Below are 20,539 nucleotides of genomic sequence, written 5' to 3'. Positions count from 1 at the left end.
GAGAGTAGCATCATTTGCATATGCAACAAACTTGTTTTCTAGGCCAAACCACATGTCATGTGTATATAGTATGAAAAGTAATGGGCCAAGAACACTACCCTGTGGAACACTGGATATCACATTCCTATACTCACTATGGTGCCCATCAACAACAACTTTGAGATCTATTACTTAAAAAATCAATAATAATGATAAGAAACGACCCACCCACTCCCAACTGTTTCAGTTTGAAAACAAGGGCCTCATGATTAACACGGTCAAAGGCAGCACTAAAATCAAGGCCAATCATACGAACTTCCTGACCACAATCAAGGGATTTCTGTACAGCATTGGAGATTGTAAGAAGGGCATCACATGCTCCAAGGCCTTTACGAAAACCAAATTGCAGACTAGGGAATAGATGATTACCTTCAACAAACCTATTAAGACGTTTTACCAGAAGACATTCAAAAACTTTAGATATGGGAGTTATGGAAATTGGGCGGTAATCAGTAAGACTTGAGCTCACATTTACATAGAGTAATATTACTAATTCTCCAACAAGTGCTAAAAGCTCTTTTTGCTAACCTGTGCAAAATAACAGATAACTTTGGAGCTAAGAAATCTGCAGTCTTTATAAAAAAAAAAAAAGGAAAAATACCATTTGGGTCTACAACTCTATAAGCATCAAGGTCCATCAACAGAGCTTTAATTTCACGAGATAGAAAAGCTAAACTAGTTAGTTTAGCCTCAGGAAAACAGGAATGAGGAAGTTCAAGTTTTTCATTACTCTGTTTACTATAAAAAGCATCAGCCAAAAGGGTTGCTTTTTCCTTTGGACAGAGTAACAGCCATCTGGTTTAAGTTGCATCTACACCAAAGAGTGCAGATTTAAGGGTAGACCACCATTTATGTTCCTGAGTTGTACCAGAAAGGGTTTCTTTTATGGTTAAATTGTATTCCTTTTCAGTTGAAGCATAAACTCTCTGAGCAAAAGATGTAAGCTGAGTATACTTATTCCAGGTCAAATCTGATCTGTTACCCTTCCAAAGATGATAGGCCTCCTGCTTCCCCAAATAAGCCCGTCTACAATCATCACTGAGCCACAGTTTGTCCTTCACTTGGTACCTTAGTACACGAGAAGGGACACACCTGTCAATTATGTTGACTAGATTCTCATTCAAAGGGACAACAGAATCAACAGTACTATATAATTGTGACCAATTCAAGCACAAAAGATCATGCAAAATCCTATTCCAGTCTGCTTGGGATTTCATATAAATTTTACAAGAGTATGATACATCAGGGACAGGCTGCTCAGTCTTCACTACTAATAAAACCAAGGCATAATCAGATGTCCCGACTGGAAAACCAACCTCACTTGTAACAATGCCTGGGGAGTCAGTGCATACTAGGTCCAAGCAATTACCAGACCTGTGAGTAGCTTCACTTATAGTATTATTATCATGGACTAGATCTAAACTTGAATTGCTGGAGATTTCAGTAACAAGTCAAAATATATTTGCATATTAAACTCATGTTTCAAGGATTCTTTAGTGTTTATAACTTTCTCTTTAAAGAATGACTGAGACAAGGTAAAACGACAACACTCTAGGAGGACAATGCCTTAGAGGCTGATCCTATATACATATGATGAGCACTAAGCCCCCTCTTCTCTCAAGTTAGGACCAGAGAGGGTCAAGCAATGGCTGTTGATGACTCAGCAAGTAGATCTGTCTGTCTGTCTGTATAGATTGCCTTACCTTGTGTAAGACCAGTAGATCCATATGTTGCCCCAAAACACCCCATCCATACCACACAAAGATAATCAGTTATACAGAGTTTAAACAGCTCGTTGAGCGAGATTTTTTACTATGTATAAGAGAGATATTAATCTCTACAAGTTTTGAGTTTCTTAAAAAGAAATCCAGCTAATTTTTACTCCTAAATTTTAGAGCTCCCTCTAGTTATTAGAAAATGTTAACCTTATTAGTTCACACTAATCTAACTATATAAGTTATTTGAATATCAAATTATAGGCTTCTAATGTCAATATTACAACACCAGCTGAAATATTTTTCAGATCATAAGTTAATCTACGTTTTTCATCATCTGTTTAATGTTTGCTTAAATTCCATACTACACTCTACAGCCGTACACACAAACACCATAACCAAAACAGTCATTTATTCCTTTAAATAATGAAAGTTTACTTGAAATTCTACAAAATACGAATTAAAGTTGGGTAGTTCCTTCACTATATAAGCTATTTATAATAATATCATCTATTGAATATTCCTCATAAGCGATTTTCAACACTTCAAACCAGCAAACAAAATTATTCAGTCATTTAAGCAATCTGTAAAATGCAACCTACTGTTCATGACGTCACTAAAACGTATTTTCTTAATAAAAACACATATTTAGTCTCTAAAATGTATCCTTTTGATAGATTATGTTATATAAACATCTTATAAGGACTATATCTATATACTTTGTTGAAATACATCTCTAATTTCCCGAAAAAAAAAAAAAACAATAAATCTTCAGCCCCGCCTCTCGTGACTAGACATCGTAGCCAGAAACACAGTCTATTATTCTTTCGAATTTGACGTATTTGTTTAACTTACGGCCCTTAATACGAGCCTTTATTTGTTTATTTAAAGAAGTACTACATTTTTTAAGGTTATTTTTTGTAAAATCTAATTTTCTAAGTCATAATTCATCTGATATCCGTATAGGTATTCCCTCCTATGCCTCCTACGTAATTTCATTCATAAATATGATTAGTGACGTCACTTACAACCATCAATCACAACAGAGGACGAATCAACCATTGACTCAACAGATATTTTCCGCTAAATGTACAGATAAGGTGAGACCGTTCCTCTGGTTTATGGTTAACAAATAAATAGAGGTAAAGCTTTTGAGCTTTTTAATGTAATAAGTAACTGGTTTCTCAAATAACAACTCATAAATCGCAGGAACGCCCTCTTGGCGGGGTATTCCAGCCCTCTGATTGGCTGTATCTTCTCAGCTGTGATTGGTTGTCACCTTTGTTTACAAATTCCCACATACACGTTAAACGTCGTAGCCAAAACCTAGTTGATTATTTCTTCAAAAAAGACGTATTTATTCAGCTTAAGCAATCGAACAAGATTTTTTATCTATTATACTAGTAAATAAATTATATTAAAAGTTCATTTTTACTATAAACTATAATTTATCAGTCCTAATTTATCTACAATACGTATAGATACTTCACTCCTACCGAGACGAACCCATTCATAAAATACTATTGCCTGACGTCACATACTACAACCAATCACAACAGAGAACGTATCAGCCAATGAGACAACAGATATTTCCCGCTAAAAATGCATAAGGCGAGAGGGTTCCTCTGACTTATGAGCTGCTGTTGACAAAAAAGTCAGCATCACGGGAGCAATTTCGGGTAAACAAACGCTCTAGATAATGACGTTTTTTTCATCCTATTTTGTTTTCATAAGCGTTTTAATGTAAATTTACGGGTATTTGGGCAGGTTCCTCCAACAGCAACTCATAAGTCCCCGTTACTCTTGGTGGTACATTCCAGTCCTCTGATTGGCTATATCTTCCTCAGCTGTGATTGGTTATCACCTTCGTTTCACGCACAAACGAACACACGCATGAAACATCGTAGCCATAAAGTTAGTCAATTATTCCTTCGAATATGACTTATTTATCTAACTTACGACCTTTATTAAGATTTTTTATTTATTTTATTCAAAAAGTAATAATATGACTAAGGTTATTTTTTGTAAAATTTAATTTTTGAAGCTCTAATTAATCTAAAATACGTATAGTTTTTTTTACCCTTAGGTAACATCGTAGCCAAATCGTAGATAAATTATTCCTTAAAAAATACGTATTTATTCAGCTTAAGCAATTGAACAAGATTCATTATCTATTTGTATAGTAAATTAATTCTATCATTAGTTTGGTTTTATGAAAAAACATAATTTATAAGACCTAATTTATCTGCAATGCATATAGGTATTTCACGCCTACCGAATCTAATTCATTCATAAAATACTATTGCCTGACGTCACATACAACCACCAATCACAGCAGAGGACATATCAGCCAATGAGACGACAGATATTTCCCGCTAAAAATGCATAAGGCGAGAGGGTTCCTCCGACTTATGAGCTGCTGTTGACGAAAAAGTCAGATTCACGGGAGCTATTTCGGTCAAACGCTCTAGTTAATGACGTTTTTTTTCATCCTATTTTGTTTTCATAAGCGTTTTAATGTCAATTTACGGGTAATTGGGCAGGATTCTTCAACAGCAACTCATAAGATGCCGTTACTCTTGGTGGTACATTCGAGTCCTCTGATTGGCTATATCTTCCTCAGCTGTGATTGGTTATCACCTTCGTTTCACGCACAAACGAACACACGCGTGAAACATCGTAGCCATAAAGTTAGTCAATTATTCCTTCGAATATGACTTATTTATCTAACTTATGACCTTTATTAAGATTTCTTATTCATTTTATTATGAAATTAATAGTATTATCAAGATTATTTTTTTGTAAAATTATATTTTTTAAGTCTAATTAATCTAAAATACGTATAGGTTTTTCTATGGCTTTACACACAAACGAACACACACACATATATCATCGTAGCCATAAAGTTAGTCAATTACTCCTTCGAATACAACTTATTTATCTAATTTACGGCCTTTAATAAGATTCTTTATTCATTTTATTTTATAATCAATAGTATTAATAATACCATTTTTTGTAAAATTTATTTTTTCAAGCTCTACTAAATCTAAAATACGTATAGGTTTTTCACTCCTAGGCCTTCTACGTAACCTTCATTTCTAAATACGAGGGTCTGACGTCACACACAACCAGCCAATGAGACAGCAGATATTTCCCGGTATAAAATGGATAAGGCGAGAAGGTTCCTCTAGTTTATGGGCATTGGGCTGTTGTTAACTTATGATAGCCTTTGTTCAAATGCCTTTCCCGTTGTAACCTTTGAGCAGGTGAGGTGTTCATTACAAGTGCGGTTTTTTTTCGTATATTGCGATGGAGCAAGTTATAGAGTCGTTTTGTTTTATCTTATAGGCAAGTCAATCACGTGTTTTCTTGCTATTTCATCCATCATTCGTAAAACTAAGAAGAAACGCCGTTGTGGTTATACCTTTACTGCCTATAAAGGTACTTTTTTGGACAATAGTCGTCTACCCCCATGAAAGCTAATATGTGCCATCCACTTTTTGCATAAACATTCGGACCATGAGACCCTCATGGATGGTATCGACATATCTTCGAAAACTAGTGTCGATTAGAGAAGTTTCTGTTCCCAGGTTACCGAATACTTCGACGTTTTCTTCATAAAAGTAAGTCATTCCTCAATAGCCATTATACGTGTTTTGTGACCGGGGTACTTCTAGGCAAGGTTAGGTGGGTTTGTTAGGTTCTGTGGCCTTTTGGTACTTTTTATTTATTGTTTGATAGTTATATGGAAATATTATTTAGTTTACGTATGGAAATATTTAGCATTTCTATCTCTAGAAATGACATCATGCCGTTGGTAATACTGTGTACCATTCGTCAACGTTGGTAGTTCTGTCAACCATTGGTAACGTTGCTAATGTTATCGTCCCCGCACATCTGTTGTTTAAATATTTTAACTCAGTATATATGTCAGCAGTGTTAATATTTATATGGTTCATTTGTATTGTATTTCATTGTGTGATTTCGCACAGGAAATATATGATTTCCTATAGTAGATATCGTGGTTTAACTGATTTTCTCATTCATTTCATCCGTAATAACATCACAACCAATTCGTCAACTTACAACTAACCGAATTGGTTGATCTGTTTGTTTGCGATTGAAATTATCATCAAAATCGGTTAAATCACGTTATTTGCTATAGGAAATCATATATTTCTTGTGCGAAATCACAGTATGGAATAATATACAAAATTACCAATTTAGATCTTATTCATATTCGCTATTAAATCGAGAAATTTGTTAAATAGTCTTTAAAAAATAGACTTTAAAATCAATTTTGTAGATCTATTAAAATATAATAGTTTCCCTTAAAACGTTTTCTTTTAAAACGTAATAGATCGTTTTCTTTCACTAAACGTAATTACATTGGGTAACTATGTTCTTAATGCAACTATGGCGATATAATTTATACTTTACTCGTATATCTTCCTTAAATACTAAATGATATTATTAAAAATATCTTTTAAGGCTTATAGTACATTTAATTTTGAGTTTTGGTAAAGTACAAGTATATGATTGACTTAAAGGTAACTCGTGAATAGCGGAGGCAAAGTGCAGTACAATGACCCAGAGACTTGGCCATATATATATATGATCAGCGCCCAAGATTCAGATCCAGACCCCAAGCTCCTATGGCAAGGATCACAGTGATAATCTAAAGAGCCTGGTAATAGCTGAATTAATTCTGCAACTGAAGGTACACAGCACATCCCACCTTGGAAAAAGGAAGTGGCGTCTTTTAGATATACAAAACTTCCAAAAACAAAAGAAGACTGCACAATAAAGGAGCTAAGAACTGCAGCCCAGGAGGCAATAGTGAGCACAGAAATTGCAGGGGCACAGACCTACTACACAGATGGCACTGTGGATCCTAGAATTCAGACAATAGGAGCTACAGTATACTCCAAGAACTTTGCGGCTTGCTTGAGAACCTCCAACAATGCCTCCACCATGCAGACAGAGCTTGTTGCAATGAAGCAAGCACAAAAAATACTCTATTTAAAACGAAGAAGGACCTGTAGTCATTCATACTAACTCAAGATCCTCAAGGCAAGCCTTGCAACAAGCAAAAAAATAAAGAAAACAAGGCGCTAGGCTACTAGCTGATATCAAGTCACTACTACTACATCAGCACAATGAAAAAAGCAGACCTTCAACCCTCAACTGGAGTCCCATCCATATTGGAATACCAGGGAATGAGGAAGCAGATGAGACAGGGTACAGGTGCACATACAGCCTGCACTTCAACAAATAAAAAATAAAATGAAGCCATAGCTCACATAAAATATGATCAAAGACCTACACAAGTCTATAGAAAATAGTTCTCCTTCTACCAAATGGTACAAGTGGGCCACAGATATGGTGCCCCCTTCACCCACATTGACAGACACACACCAAGAGGACTGGTTGTAAGTATTCACAGACCCAGGCTGGGATACAAAGCATGCTGGGAGAGTTTAGAAAACAGTGTAAGACCATGTGAACACTGTGAAGAGACACCACGACAGGCCCTCCTGCACTACCTGCTAGAATGTAGGGTGACAACGCAACTGAGGAGTAACCTACAAGCAGACGTTAACTCACAAGACGTCATGCAAACTACAGCCAAACTGGTAAAAGCAATTGTTGAGAATTTAGAAATCCACAGACAGTTGCTTTCAAACCTACGTCCATCGAGGTAATGTAACCTCTGAAAAACTCATCAAAATTCATCTCATCCCCTCACTGTAAGGCCCTATACACATCATCATCTGCATTTTTCCATAACCTTTTCTACTACTAAAATACTCAGCAGGGACCCTAGGGAGTAAAGGGTTGGACAACCCTATCTGAAATATGACTCTACATTACAAAGGCCCTACAATCCTTCAAACTACCACTATCCGAGACATGATAGGCCCCCTTCCACTACCACCATCAACTTTCCTCTGTTCACATCTGTCTCTACAACTAAAAACTTTTCAAATTTCCTCTTGTTTAACAACTGACCTTCTAAATTTTTCAGATCACCTACGGGTCGAACAAGGGAAAGGCCCGTGCCAACAGGAAATGTTGGCTTCAATACCACAATAACAACAACAACAAGCCTAAGATTCATGTCCAACAAGTAAGGACCAGGGAGGGGTAGGCAATGGCTGCTGATAACTCAATAGGTAGATATATATTGCTCCCCTCAAACCTGGCTTACAAAGATGGGTGAGGTTACAGAAAATACAAGAAAATGTCGAGCTTGAGCTAAATGGGAGACCATTTAGATTAATTATCATAAGATTAGCTACATTCTCAACAGTAAGGTGACTCTTTTTATCGAAATATTTTATATCCATTCTTGAAAACCCTCTTTCAGCTTCTGCAAAACTCACAGAAAACCCTCTTTCAGTTTCTGCAAAACTCACAGAAAACCCTCTTTCAGTTTCTGCAAAACTCACAGAAAACCCTCTTTCAGCTTCTGCAAAACTCACAGAAAACCCTCTTTCAGCTTCTGCAAAACTCACAGAAAACCCTCTTTCAGCTTCTGTAAAACTCACAGAAAACCCTCTTTCAGCTTCTGCAAAACTCACAGAAAACCCTCTTTCAGCTTCTGCAAAGCTCTCAGAAAACCCTCTTTCAGCTTCTGCAAAACTCACAGAAAACCCTCTTTCAGCTTCTGCAAAACTCACAGAAAACCCTCTTTCAGCTTCTGTAAAACTCACAGAAAACCCTCTTTCAGCTTCTGCAAAACTCACAGAAAACCCTCTTTCAGCTTCTGCAAAGCTCTCAGAAAACCCTCTTTCAGCTTCTGCAAAACTCACAGAAATAGCATTGATAATACTTGTAGCTTTCTGTACAATTTGAGGAACCTCAGCCTCCACAGGGTCGTGAGAATTTTGTAAGTAAAATAATCGATACTTATTTCATGATGAAATCAGTATCTGCTTACTTGGCAACACTTGGTAGCCGGTTCGCCGAACTCAAGAAATCCCATGAGACGGTTCTAGCGAACCGGTTGAATCCCACTGCTGCTTTTAGTGCTTCTTTTCTAGATTTAGCAGAAATCACAGTAGAAGATTATGGTTTTAATACAGTAATTTCTATTGTTATACCAACCAGTTTGTTCATTATATTTCCTAACGTTAAGGGACCTTTACTTAAATATTTGACTATTTTATTTAAATTTTATAATTTTCCTCCAATTACGTATTAATCCTTTATTAGTTGGGCCAGTGTTAGCGACCACCAAAGAACCCTATATTCTTCTTCACCCAAGGAGTAACTCTCGCTAGAATTGTTCAGTAGCTACTGATGAGATTAGAAGAAACACTTTAACTATGGTAAACACCTCTTCAAGGAGGACACTCCAAAATCAAACCATTGTTCTTTAACCTTGGATAGGGTCATAGCCTCCTTACCATGGTTTTCCAATGTCTTGGATTAGAGTTCTCTTGCTTGAGGGTACACTCGGGCGTACTATTCTATCTCTTCCTCTTGTTTTTTGAAGTTTTTATAGTTTGTATATGAAAGATTTATCATAATGTTCATACTGTTTTAACACATTCTATTTAAATTTTTCCATTACTGCTTTGTAGTTTATTTACTTTCTTTCCTCACCAGACTTTTTTTCCCTGTAGGGGCCCTTGGGCATATAACATCCTGCTTTTTTCTAACTAAGATTGTAGCCTGGCTAGTAATAATAATCTGTTTATGTACGTTGTCATCACGAACTTCTGTTAGGTTGATTATGTTGATGATGTTAGTTCCAGGTCGTTTAGTGAGGAAACCAAGCTAGTGTTTTTATAACCCCTCCCCCCTTGCTCAACATATCTTGCCATTTTTTGCTTTCCCCCATTTAAAAACCCTAATTACTGTACAAGAAGAGGAGAGCTTGCAGGACTGCACAATTTTGAAATGAATGGAGAGCACGCTCTTGTAAACAAATGCCACAATAATAATAATAATATTAATAATAATAATAATAATAATAATAATAATAATAATAATAATAATACAGTAATAATTTGAACCAGGTATTGTTAACTTTTTAGTTTCGCATAATCTGACTATGTGAGATTTGGCACCACTGTGTTTATATTTGAGATTTGGCACCACTGTGTTTGTTTATATTATAAGGAAACACGTGAAGCGCAGTACGCACTTTTGCTGTTTTGCGCAGATTTGTTTACAGTTCGAAACCCAGTGATTGATAAACTTCTCGGACATTTGGATTACAATTTTCTGGACGCAATTTAGCATTGACTGAGGTAAATTATGAAGTATAGAAATGTTGGGTGCTTGATAATGATTATATTTATGTAATAATACCATTAAAATATAAATTGTGGCCATGGGTACGAAATATCGAGTGAAAATCCAAAGGTAAGTTGGTACTTGGTAGTCACAGGGCCCCATTGACAACCGGTAGACCGGAAGTTCAAGGTTATTATATTAATAAAACGTGTTATTATTATGTCTTATTACTTAGCAAATCAGTTTTGTTTATGGGCAAGTAGTTGTTTATTACCTCCGCCAACGAAGGTGGAAGGAGGTTATGTTTTTGCCCCTGTTTGTGTGCGTTTGTTTCTGAACATCTTCCTGGAAACAATTTTAATCTTGGAGTAATGAAACTTGCAGGGATTAAGTGTTATGTAAAAAGCTGGAAAGGATTAAATTTTGGAAGGTCAGGGTCGAAAATCAAGGCGAAGTTAAATGTCCATTTCACGTAATCAGCCTCAAGTTTAGAAATCGTTGTCACAGCTTCAAACTTGGTTCATATTTAAGTGTATGAAAATCCTTGCCAATTAATACATGTTAGGGTTAAAGGTCAAGGTCGAGCAAAAGGTTGAGAAATAAGCTGCATAGGTGAAGGTCTGCCCCTCTAGTTTTGGTCTGAAAGAAGGTAACATGAAACTAGTTTTAGGATTTACGAAATATATAGTGTTACCTTTCTTCACACAAGCGGTTGTATTTTTGGTATTACTGTAGTGTCTACCATATTTTTGCACTGTCTATGAGAATCAGTGCATAACTCCCCCATTTTCAACCCCATTGCTAAGATTACGGCTGTCTAGGTGGGTCTCAGGCCGTCAGGTAAAGACGCATTTTTTAGGTTAAGGGGAGGAAGTTTAGGCTAGATGGTGATCTAGGCATGTGGCCCATGTCCTTGGTTATACAAAGGCTCCAACAAAACACATGGTCTGTCGGCATTTGTTTGTCATGAAGGATGTAAGGTAAAGAGTTGAGTGTCAGGCCGTCAGGTAATGACACATTTTTTAGGTTAAGGAGAGGAAGTTTAGGCTAGATGGTGATCTAGGCACGTGTCCCTGTCCTTGGTTATACAAAGTCTCCAACAAAACACATGGTCTGTCGGCATTTGTTTGTCATGAAGGATGTAAAGTAAGGAGTTAAGTCTCAGGCCGTTAGGTGAGGACACGTCTTTTAGGTTAAGGAGAGGAAGTCTAGGCTAGATGATGATCTAGGCACGTGTCCCTGTCCTTGGTTATACAAAGGCTCCAACAAAACACATGGTCTGTCGACGTTTGTTGGACATGAAGGATGTAAAGTAAGGAGTCGAGTCTCAGGCCGTTAGGTGAGGACACGTCTTTTAGGTTAAGGGGAAGAAGTTTAGGCTAGACAGTGTTTTAGGCATGTGTCCCTGTCCTTCTTTATACAAAGGCATCAACACTTGGTCTGTCAGCGTTTGTTCGAGATGGAGGATGTAAAGTAAAGAGTTGTCCCTGTGTAAATAATGAAAAGGTAGATATTTGTGTCATGATAATCTGTGAAATATAATCGTATTCATAATGTACCTACAGTGTATGATACTAATGATCATAAAATAATACTAATGATAATAATAATAATAAAGAATAATAAAATAATGCTATTATAGTGTTTAGTCTAATAGTAATAATAATAATAATGATAGAATAATGTTATTAGGTTATAGTGTATACTACTAATAATAATATTGTAATAGTGTATAATAATAGAAAAATTCTAGTAAAATTATAATAATACAATAATAGTGAAGGTAATGATGATAATAATAGTAATGAAAATAATAATCAGTGTTATAGTAATAATAAAATGATAATAATGATAAGTATTATGATAATAAATTAAAAAATAGTGATGGTGATGATGATAATATTAGTAATAATAATAATCAGTGTTATAGTATTAATAAAATGATAAGTATTAAGTCAGTAATATTAATGTTATAACATTTGTTATTCCTTCAAGAATTTTGAATGTTTCTATTAGCTGTCCCCATAGTTGTCGAGGTTGTAGATCAGATAAGTTCAAATGTTCCGTTGTCCGCTGATGTCTTAATTGTCTTAGTGTTGAGATTAGTGTGGTGGCCCTAGCTTGTACTGCTTTAAATCTATCTATATCCTTCTGAATACTTGGAGCCCAGGGTGGACTCCTTGTTCTAGATGCGGTTTTATTAGCGATGTGCACAGCTCCAGGACAATGTCTTTGTTTCTGTATTTGAATTGTCTCTTTATGTAACCTATTAGTTTTTTGGGGCTCAGGCCATGTTGTCCTGATGGAAGTTCCTTTAGGGTAGCTTCCTAGGGTATATTTGACTACGATGATATTCCCAGAGAATTTACCTTAAGGTATCCAGAATTCTAACTCCTGGAGCGAATATCCCTAAATAAACTTAACATGGGATATCGCATAATATCAGAGGACGTATTCTTGACACGCCACATAGCAATCTACACCCCGAATAGAATTAACACTTCGAGGGGTCAAAGTGGCAAGAAAACGAAAAACGAGAATGAAAGGAGAGCCGTTAATAAGGTACCTCTCCTATCCCGTTTCGAGTGTGTGCACAGCGCCGCCGACGGCGCCATCTGCATTCCTTTTTCCGTAGCTCAACAACTCTGTGTTTTCTCAGTTTCTATGCTCTCTTTTCAACTTTTATGCTCTGTTTGGTAAACTTCAAATCTTTGCTACATAATATTATTATTATTATTATTATTATTATTATCTGCTATGCTACAACCCTAGTTGGAAAAGCAAGATGCTATAAGCCCAGGGGCCCCAACAGGGAAAATAGCCCAGTGTGGAAAGGAAACTAGGAAAAATGAAATATTAAGAACAGTATCAACATTAAAATAAATATTTCCTATATAAACTTTAACAAAACAAGAGGAAGAGAAATTAGATTGAATAGTGTACTCGAGAATACCCTCAAGTAAGAGAACTCTAACCCAAGACAGTGGAAGACCATGGTACAAAGGCTATGGCACTATCCAAGACTAGAGAACAATGGTTTGATTTTGGAGTGTCCTTCTCCTAGAAGAGCTGCATACCATAGCTATAGAGTCTCTTCTACCCTTACCAAGAGGAAAGTAGCCACTGAACAATTGCAGTGCAGTAGTGAACCCCTTGGGTGAAGAAGAATTGTTGATAGTGTTGTCAGGTGTATGAGGACAGAGGAGAATCTGTAAAGAATAGGCCAGACTATTCGGTGTATGTGTAGGCAAAGGAAAAGAACCGTAACCAGAGAGAAGGATCCAATGTAGTACTGTTGATATCTTCCTCTTTGTCTACCCTTTGTATTTCATTAGATAGCAATGAGTAATCTGTTTGTGGGTTACTATAACCTATGTGCATAACTTTGCGTTTCCCACAGATGAAAGGCATTTCCCATTTTCTGGACCATTCTCCCAATGTAATTAGATCTTCTCTGAGTTCACAGCATTTATGCTTAGTTTAGTATGAGCAAGAAAGATGCCCTTTTACAATGCTCTTCAGTAAGGCTTCGACAGATTTATCCTTCGGATATTGAGAAACATGCATATAATTTTCACCATCGCAGTCACTCTGAATCTTTAAACTGTCAACAAGTTTTTCAGCACAGTTCGAATTTTCAACCAAGGTTTCTTTTCTTTGAGACTGACATAGTAAATATAGATTAACATTTAAACCAAATGTAAGCCCCTTTTTCTTTTCTGATTAGGGTATACTTGCATCATCCATATGTTCCATTTTACTTCTATAAGAATTTTCTTCATTCACAACTCCATTCGGGCACATAAAAATGAAGCTTTATTATAAGAGGAATAATTATTTTGTTTGTTTTTTAAAAGTGATATCATGATGTACAGTAATGTATATTGTTTAAACTTGAAATATCATGAACAAATACTTTTAAAGCTTTTTATTTCAAAAACTTCATTAAATAAAAAAAAATGTTTAGATCATTTTCTATGTACAGTATATGAAATTCCCTTTACAATGATTTAAATAATTGAAATTGGACCATAAATAAGAAATTTTCATTAAATCATATATGGTAAGTGGCCATTTTGATGACATCAAAATGATATGCAACAGAAATGAGAGTTTTCTTTCAATTTCAAACTTGGTATTTGCAGGATAAACTGGTTTTCAATAATTTTGCTTCTTAGGAAGTTTCTGAACATTCTTGGTCTCTTTTTGTAGATTGTATTTTGATTAGGTTAAGTTATTACTTTTTTTATTTTGATTAAAGAAGAGAGAAACGAAAGTACAGGTGTCATAAATCTTTGACAGGAGTTTGCCATCGACCCAAAATGAATAGCTTCAGGTTTGTATACTGTACTAGGAAAAATACAAATTACTTTCAAATTTGTTGTTTTTATTGTGGTTTGATAAGGGAAAATAGGGGACAAACAACAGTATAGGTGTTATAGGTCTTTGAGAAAAGTTTGCTTTTTGCTAAAGTGATATACAGTAACCAAATTGTGGAATGATCTTCCCAATTGAGTAGTTGAATTGGTAAAGTTCAAACTTGCAGCAAATGTAGTTATGTTGAACACGCTGATTTGTCTCTTTATATAGTTTATATATGAAATATCTGTTTTAATGTTACTGTTTTTAAAATATGTTCATTACTTCTCATATTGTTTATTTCCTTATTTCTTTTCCTCACTTGGCTCACGTGATCAACGCTTTGTTGAACCCTCAGGCTCACGCAGCCCACGTCCGGTTTTCCATCCAACAGGAGTTAGCGACGAGGTTCCTCACCACGCGAGTTCTGACAGAGCGCGCAATCGGGGTTCACAACCCTCTGTGGCTCTGGACCCAGCTCTTTCTTGCGTTGCATCTCGCGACGCTTTCCAAGCGCCAGCGCTTGACGTTTTTACATCTCAGTCGAGAGAGAGTTCTCGTGGTTTGCCATCCTCACGGTACCAAACTCGCTTTGGCGGTAACCTCATCCTCGGACGAAGTACCATCTCCTTTCTTTGGCTGCAAAGGGTAACTCTCCTGCAAGGAGAGACACCCATCAGTCTCTCCAATCTCATAGGCCTCCATTGCATCAGTTACAGCAGTTGCCCATGCAACAATGCCCAGACCCTATCCCTAAGGGTAGGCCTGTACCGCTCTTGCCTGCCGGGAAGCCTCCCAGAGGCAAGAAGGTTCAGAAACCTTCCGATGTTCCTAAACCCTGAGGGATGCCTGCTGGCTAGTGGTTTCCGTCTCCATACAGGTAATATGGCATAGTTCCTTTGGGTTCTGATCATGCTTCTGGTCTCGTGAACCCCCGTGGGTTCACATGACACGATTTCTGAAGATCCCATCAGAAAATCAGCGACAGAGTTTCTGGGGTTTCTCGTCACAACGATCCCTTAGGGTCATGCGAAATAGATTCATGATCCTTTAGGGTCGGGAGAAAGGCATTCACAAAATAAATTCAGAACCCATAGGTTCTCGTCACGCCAAATCTCTCGGTTCCAGCGATCCAGAGCTTTTTCTGAAAACTCTATGGTCAACCTCAGCGTAGCGTGACTTGTTACGTCACAATACATTCCCAGCTGATTACTATGTCAACTAGGCTGGTCTCGCCAGCACCGATCCTCTCGTTTTCTAACGAACAACCGTCATCTTCCCTCCACCCTCTTCTTCGAGTGGTTGGGTTAGCAGTGGGCTTATGATCCTTTCTCGTCCTCGAGAAACCCTCAACTGCCGGTATGGAAACTAGTGGGGAATGAAACATTATTTACAATCCAGTTCATTTCCCCTGGCAGGCCTTGCCTGACCGTAGTTTTCTTGCTAGCGAGAGTGTTCAATGACAACTCCTTCAGTTAAGCGGTCGAGGGCAATCTATGTCTGGTCTTGTTGAAGCAGACCCCACATACGAGACTTCACCCTTTTCGGGAGACACTTGTTCCGGAGAAGTTTTGCATAACTTCAACGGGTGTTGTTAAAACTTCATAAAGGCCGTAAGCCTTCGCGGAGCATGCGCTCTATCCAAGACAAAACTGTGAGGGTACTGTCATAAACTCGGGTTCTACCGTTTGATTGAGTCAGCCACATCCCATCATCGTACGTCGGGTACAACTGCTTACCGTTTTACAAGATAGACTTCTGAAACTTTTCATTTTATTCTTACAGGGTTATTGTCTCAAGCAATTAGTCCCAAAGGAGCAGTGTTAGCTTACGATAGCAACAGCATGGGCAGGTTTTTATTACGTTTATGAACGTTTCAAACCCCGTCTACAGCGAACCACGCATCCTTGTTTGTGTATGAACGCTGGCTAGCCTCTCACCTAAAGAGGAGGGGCAAACCAAAGGAGAAATGATCGCTTCTATAACTGTATATTTTGTTTGAGAATGTATGCGCTCTCATTCAAAAATTTGCTACAGCTAGTCAACGATAAAAAATTCCTTGGGCAATAATGTTGCGATTCGTCGCACATACACTATTCCCGCAACCGGATCCGTTGCAAACGTTTCCTGGAGGCAGAGAATACACATGTACTAATGCAGATGTGCAAGTATATATGCGTGCAAGCGATCTTTCTGCCAATAAGGGCTATATATATCTTGCAACGAGAACTCCGTTCTATTAAGTTGTACAGTATAGCTATATCCCTTACTGAAACCAGGTTCTTCAGTACATTACTTAGCTCTTTTCTTGTAACCAGACATACGGCATTTACGTTCTGGCTTCTTATAGGCACTTTTTCCTTTCTTTCGATTGGAAGTCTTAGTCTCCTACAACGACTTTGACCGGAAACTTCTCATAAGCATATCTGTTCCCTTGTAAGGAACATTCAGTACTTATGCTAGTTTACCGATTGGAGACGGAGAAGTACGAACGTTTTCGTCCTAAAAAGGAGGAATCACCATTACACACGTTTTCAACGTTCTCCAACTGAGTTCTGGACACAAATTTAAGTCGGGCTACAGTCGACTTATGCTTATTAGCCATCCAACAATAGTTTGAAGATACGTCTCAATCTCTTCTTGGGGTTGTGGGATGTGTTTGGTGATTACCGACCGGTCTCCTGTCCGTAAGGCGATCTCTATGGAGATTTGCTCCTATAACATAAGCTGTACTCACTCTCTGGTTTACCGTTTGGCATCGGTCTTATTCGGCCAACCCCCCCTAGATTCGTGGCAGTTGGAGGGAGAACAGGCTCCTCCCTTTCATTGTAAGAACGTGCAAATAGTTACACGTCTCAACATGACCTCAAGATGTGTTTATTGCTATGCAATCTCTCCCCCCCCCCCCGCTGGACAAACCGCGGATGGTGTGTGGCAGACAAGAGCGTCTGCAAAGAGGCCAATCTTCTCGTCTCCCCTCTGGATTTGATGCTTTCTTCGATGCATCAAAAGAGGAGTGGTGGGGCCATATGCCGCACTATTCCATCTTCATCTGTTGGCCTGATTCAGAAAGGTACCAGTATTCATCTCTCTTAGAGAACCATCTAGCAGTAGGAAGCCTCAGATGGACAGAGGACAGCTAGGTGCCCCCATCCGCTTGAGTCATTCCTGGTACAGGAATGTGCTTGCAGATAATCTGAACAGGACCACTCAGATAGTGGGCTCCTGGTGTCTTTGAACCATCTTGTAGCCAACAAAGTCTTAACTTTGTGAGGTCCCCCGACTGGTCTTATTCGCATTGGCCCTGAAATTCAGACTCCCGCTCGACCGTTCCCCCGTCCCGGAACACCAGGCCCTCGAACAAGATGTATTCCAAAATCGGTGGGGCAGCTTAGAGGTGTATGCTTTTTCCCCCATTTGGTCTGGTGAGAAAGTCCTCATCCAAGTCAGGATAAGCAAGATCTTATCAATGACTCCAATAGCTTCGCTATGGCATCACGCAGAATGGTTCCCTGACCTTCTGCAGCTCCCGACGGTGTTCCGAGGGACCTTCCTTCACGACACGATTGTCCAAGCAGCCACATGCCAACAGTTCCGAAAGCTGTAGCTTAGCTTTGACTTCACGCCCAGAAATGGTCCTACACCTCTCTCTGAGAGTTGCGGAAAAGATGTCTAGACACCTCAGACACTTTTCAGTGTCAGTTTCCCAGGCGAAGTATTCGGTCCTTTGTGACTGATTCCGTGGAAGTGGGTTCTCTCCCTTCGATGCCTTTACTCATACAAAGTTTGAGATAACTTGTCCCCCGTCGGATCTCAACCTCCTCCTGAGAACATGGTTTGGGTCCTTCAGTCCTTGAAATACCCTCTCTACAAACCTTTATGCCTGGCAACAGATTGCTTTCTTACATGGAAGACAGTCTTTCTACTCACTTGGGCTTTGACTAAGAGTTAGTGAGTTGTATGATCCATCTTCTGATGTCTCCTACTCTAGGAGACGGGAAGAAGTAATACTCAGCGGCGTTCTTGAGTTGATTGCCAAGACTCAAAATCCAAGTGTGCGGTACCCTAGGTGCAGCCCATTCCGGATAGCGAGTCTTCGTTCTGTAACCGAAGACCCTTTCAACTGAGGTTTTACCCAGTGCGGAGTCTGTGGTGTTACCTTAAGAGAATGACACCAGCTCGCCCCTGTGAGTCGGCAATGTTGACCCGCATAGGGAAGATCAAGAGGAGGATCACAAGGATTCCCTTGCCCTCCAGTATCGGAAGGCTATTGTGTTTGCTCTCAATCTAGACCCTCCTCCATCCTAGGACCCAGAGCTTGTAACGTCAGTGGCGTTGCTACGTCCCTGGGTTTCAAGAAACTACTCTGGTGCAGATACTGTAAGTGGGCTTGTGGAAGTGTCAGTCGACCTTCACGGCCCACTACCTGCAAAGACGTAACCCACCGGAACATTGAGACCTTTTCCATTGGTCCTGCGGTGGTCGCACAACAAATGGTCTATACACCTCAGGCTCCATGATGGACAAGTAGCAGAGGGTTGAGGGCTGAGGTTACCCGGGTTAGTCAGTGGTGAATGAGTAAGAATAACTGGATCCTTTCTTCCTTTCACCTTTTCCCGTCTGGGGAAAACAGCTCTGCAAGCCTCAGCATAGCTGACCTCACCTCGCTGCAAGTAAGACTCATTTCCCTTGTGCCTCCTAAGAATAGAAGAATACTTTATGTCCCCAATACCTTGGTGAGGGAAGGTATTAGGTAAGTCTTAAGAACTATAGGTTTGGTGCTCAAGTTCCTATGTTTAAGACAAACCACATTGTTAGTTCCACTCACACACAAGCTTCTGCAGGCCTCTATCAGTGTGCCCTGTTTTCCTTCTATCATTCATAGAAATTCTGTCTTCATGCTTATCTAATGCCTTGGTCTTCAAGCGCTTGTTCCATAATTCTAGCTTTTGAGTTTGCCCAAATAAAATTAGGAGAAAAGGATGTACTCTAGGGATCTCTTCTCTTACGCCTGATGTTATGATGTCTACCACAAGGTCAGAATTGTAGGGACTAAGAGCTATTCCTCACCCTAAACTTTTCTGTACTTCCCACGCTCTTATCTGTAAGGTTACCTTTATATACTCATCTTGTACTGCTTTAACATAATTTTTGAGATATTGCCTTTTCTCTCATTTTTCTCCATACTTCTTGCCTTAGTACCTGGTCATTTACTTTTTCCAAATCAAATAATATCAAGTGTAGTCCTTTCTGGTTTCTTCTGCTTCTCCAGTGTATGTTTCAATGCAGAAAAAAATTGCATCTACTGTATCCATCCCTTGAAATAACTTAAGTTGACCCTTACTTATTGGAGTTTACTTCATTATTTCTTCTATAATTATTTGAATAAATCTTTATCATGTAGAATATCAGGTTTATTCATTATTTAAAGTAGTCAAGTAAACTTTGGTATTTGTTTTTCACAAATACAAACCCTTTGATAGGAATATGTTTTCAGTGAAATGACTTGGATATAAAAAACTTGAATGAAGTGACTTGTTCCAGGTGGCAAGGAAGCCCACCCACCCGACAGAACACTGAGCTCTCTGTTTTCAGCCGTCGGTTATACAGACCTAAGACCGATTCTCTCAGCTGACTGCTTTAATATTATAGATAATTAGTTGGTAGATCGTAATGTACAAGGGCTGTAAGGAAGAAGAAAGTGTTTGAAGTTTCCCCGATAGCTACAGCTGACTAACAGTTATCAGTACATTCTGTCGGATCTACATTCTTGTTCCCGTTACAGATTTACTTTAGCGCAAAAGCTGTTCCACTTTTCTTCATGTCCTTAAGTGAGTTTCTGAGCAACCAGCCCTTTAACTTTCAAAGATGAAATTCTGATTCTTGCTTTGAGCAAGCACTGTATGAAAAACTAAAATGTTTAATAAGGAGTTTTCCCTTTTTCCCCCAACAAAGAAATGCCAATATAGTTTATTTTTATGAAGGAGAACTTACGACATCATAATGTCTGTTATGTACTTGAACAATTAGCTTATAGTTAGGCAATTCACGAATTCCCTGAGAAGATTGTGAGAAGTCGTGTATTGTAGAGATAAACTATCATAACATTAATGCTTTCTTTTGTGAGATATGCTTTTACTTTTAAGTTTTTTTTCAGGTTATAAAAAAAGCGTAATTTA

At 38.3% G+C, this 20,539-nt stretch overlaps 1 protein-coding gene across 1 annotated transcript; it reads left to right on the top strand.

Moving 5' to 3' along the window:
• Positions 1–7,969: 7,969 nt before the first annotated feature.
• LOC137636993 (S-antigen protein-like) lies at positions 7,970–8,612 on the top strand. Its single transcript, XM_068369312.1, has 2 exons — positions 7,970–7,973; positions 8,125–8,612. The coding sequence occupies exons 1-2, from the start codon at positions 7,970–7,972 to the stop codon at positions 8,610–8,612; spliced, it is 492 nt and encodes a 163-aa protein (XP_068225413.1).
• The last annotated feature ends 11,927 nt before the right edge of the window (positions 8,613–20,539 follow it).

The sequence above is a fragment of the Palaemon carinicauda genome, unplaced genomic scaffold (genome assembly GCF_036898095.1).
Source record: "Palaemon carinicauda isolate YSFRI2023 unplaced genomic scaffold, ASM3689809v2 scaffold48, whole genome shotgun sequence".
Taxonomy (NCBI): Eukaryota; Metazoa; Arthropoda; class Malacostraca; order Decapoda; family Palaemonidae; genus Palaemon; species Palaemon carinicauda.
This window is presented reverse-complemented; position numbering and strand designations above follow the sequence as displayed.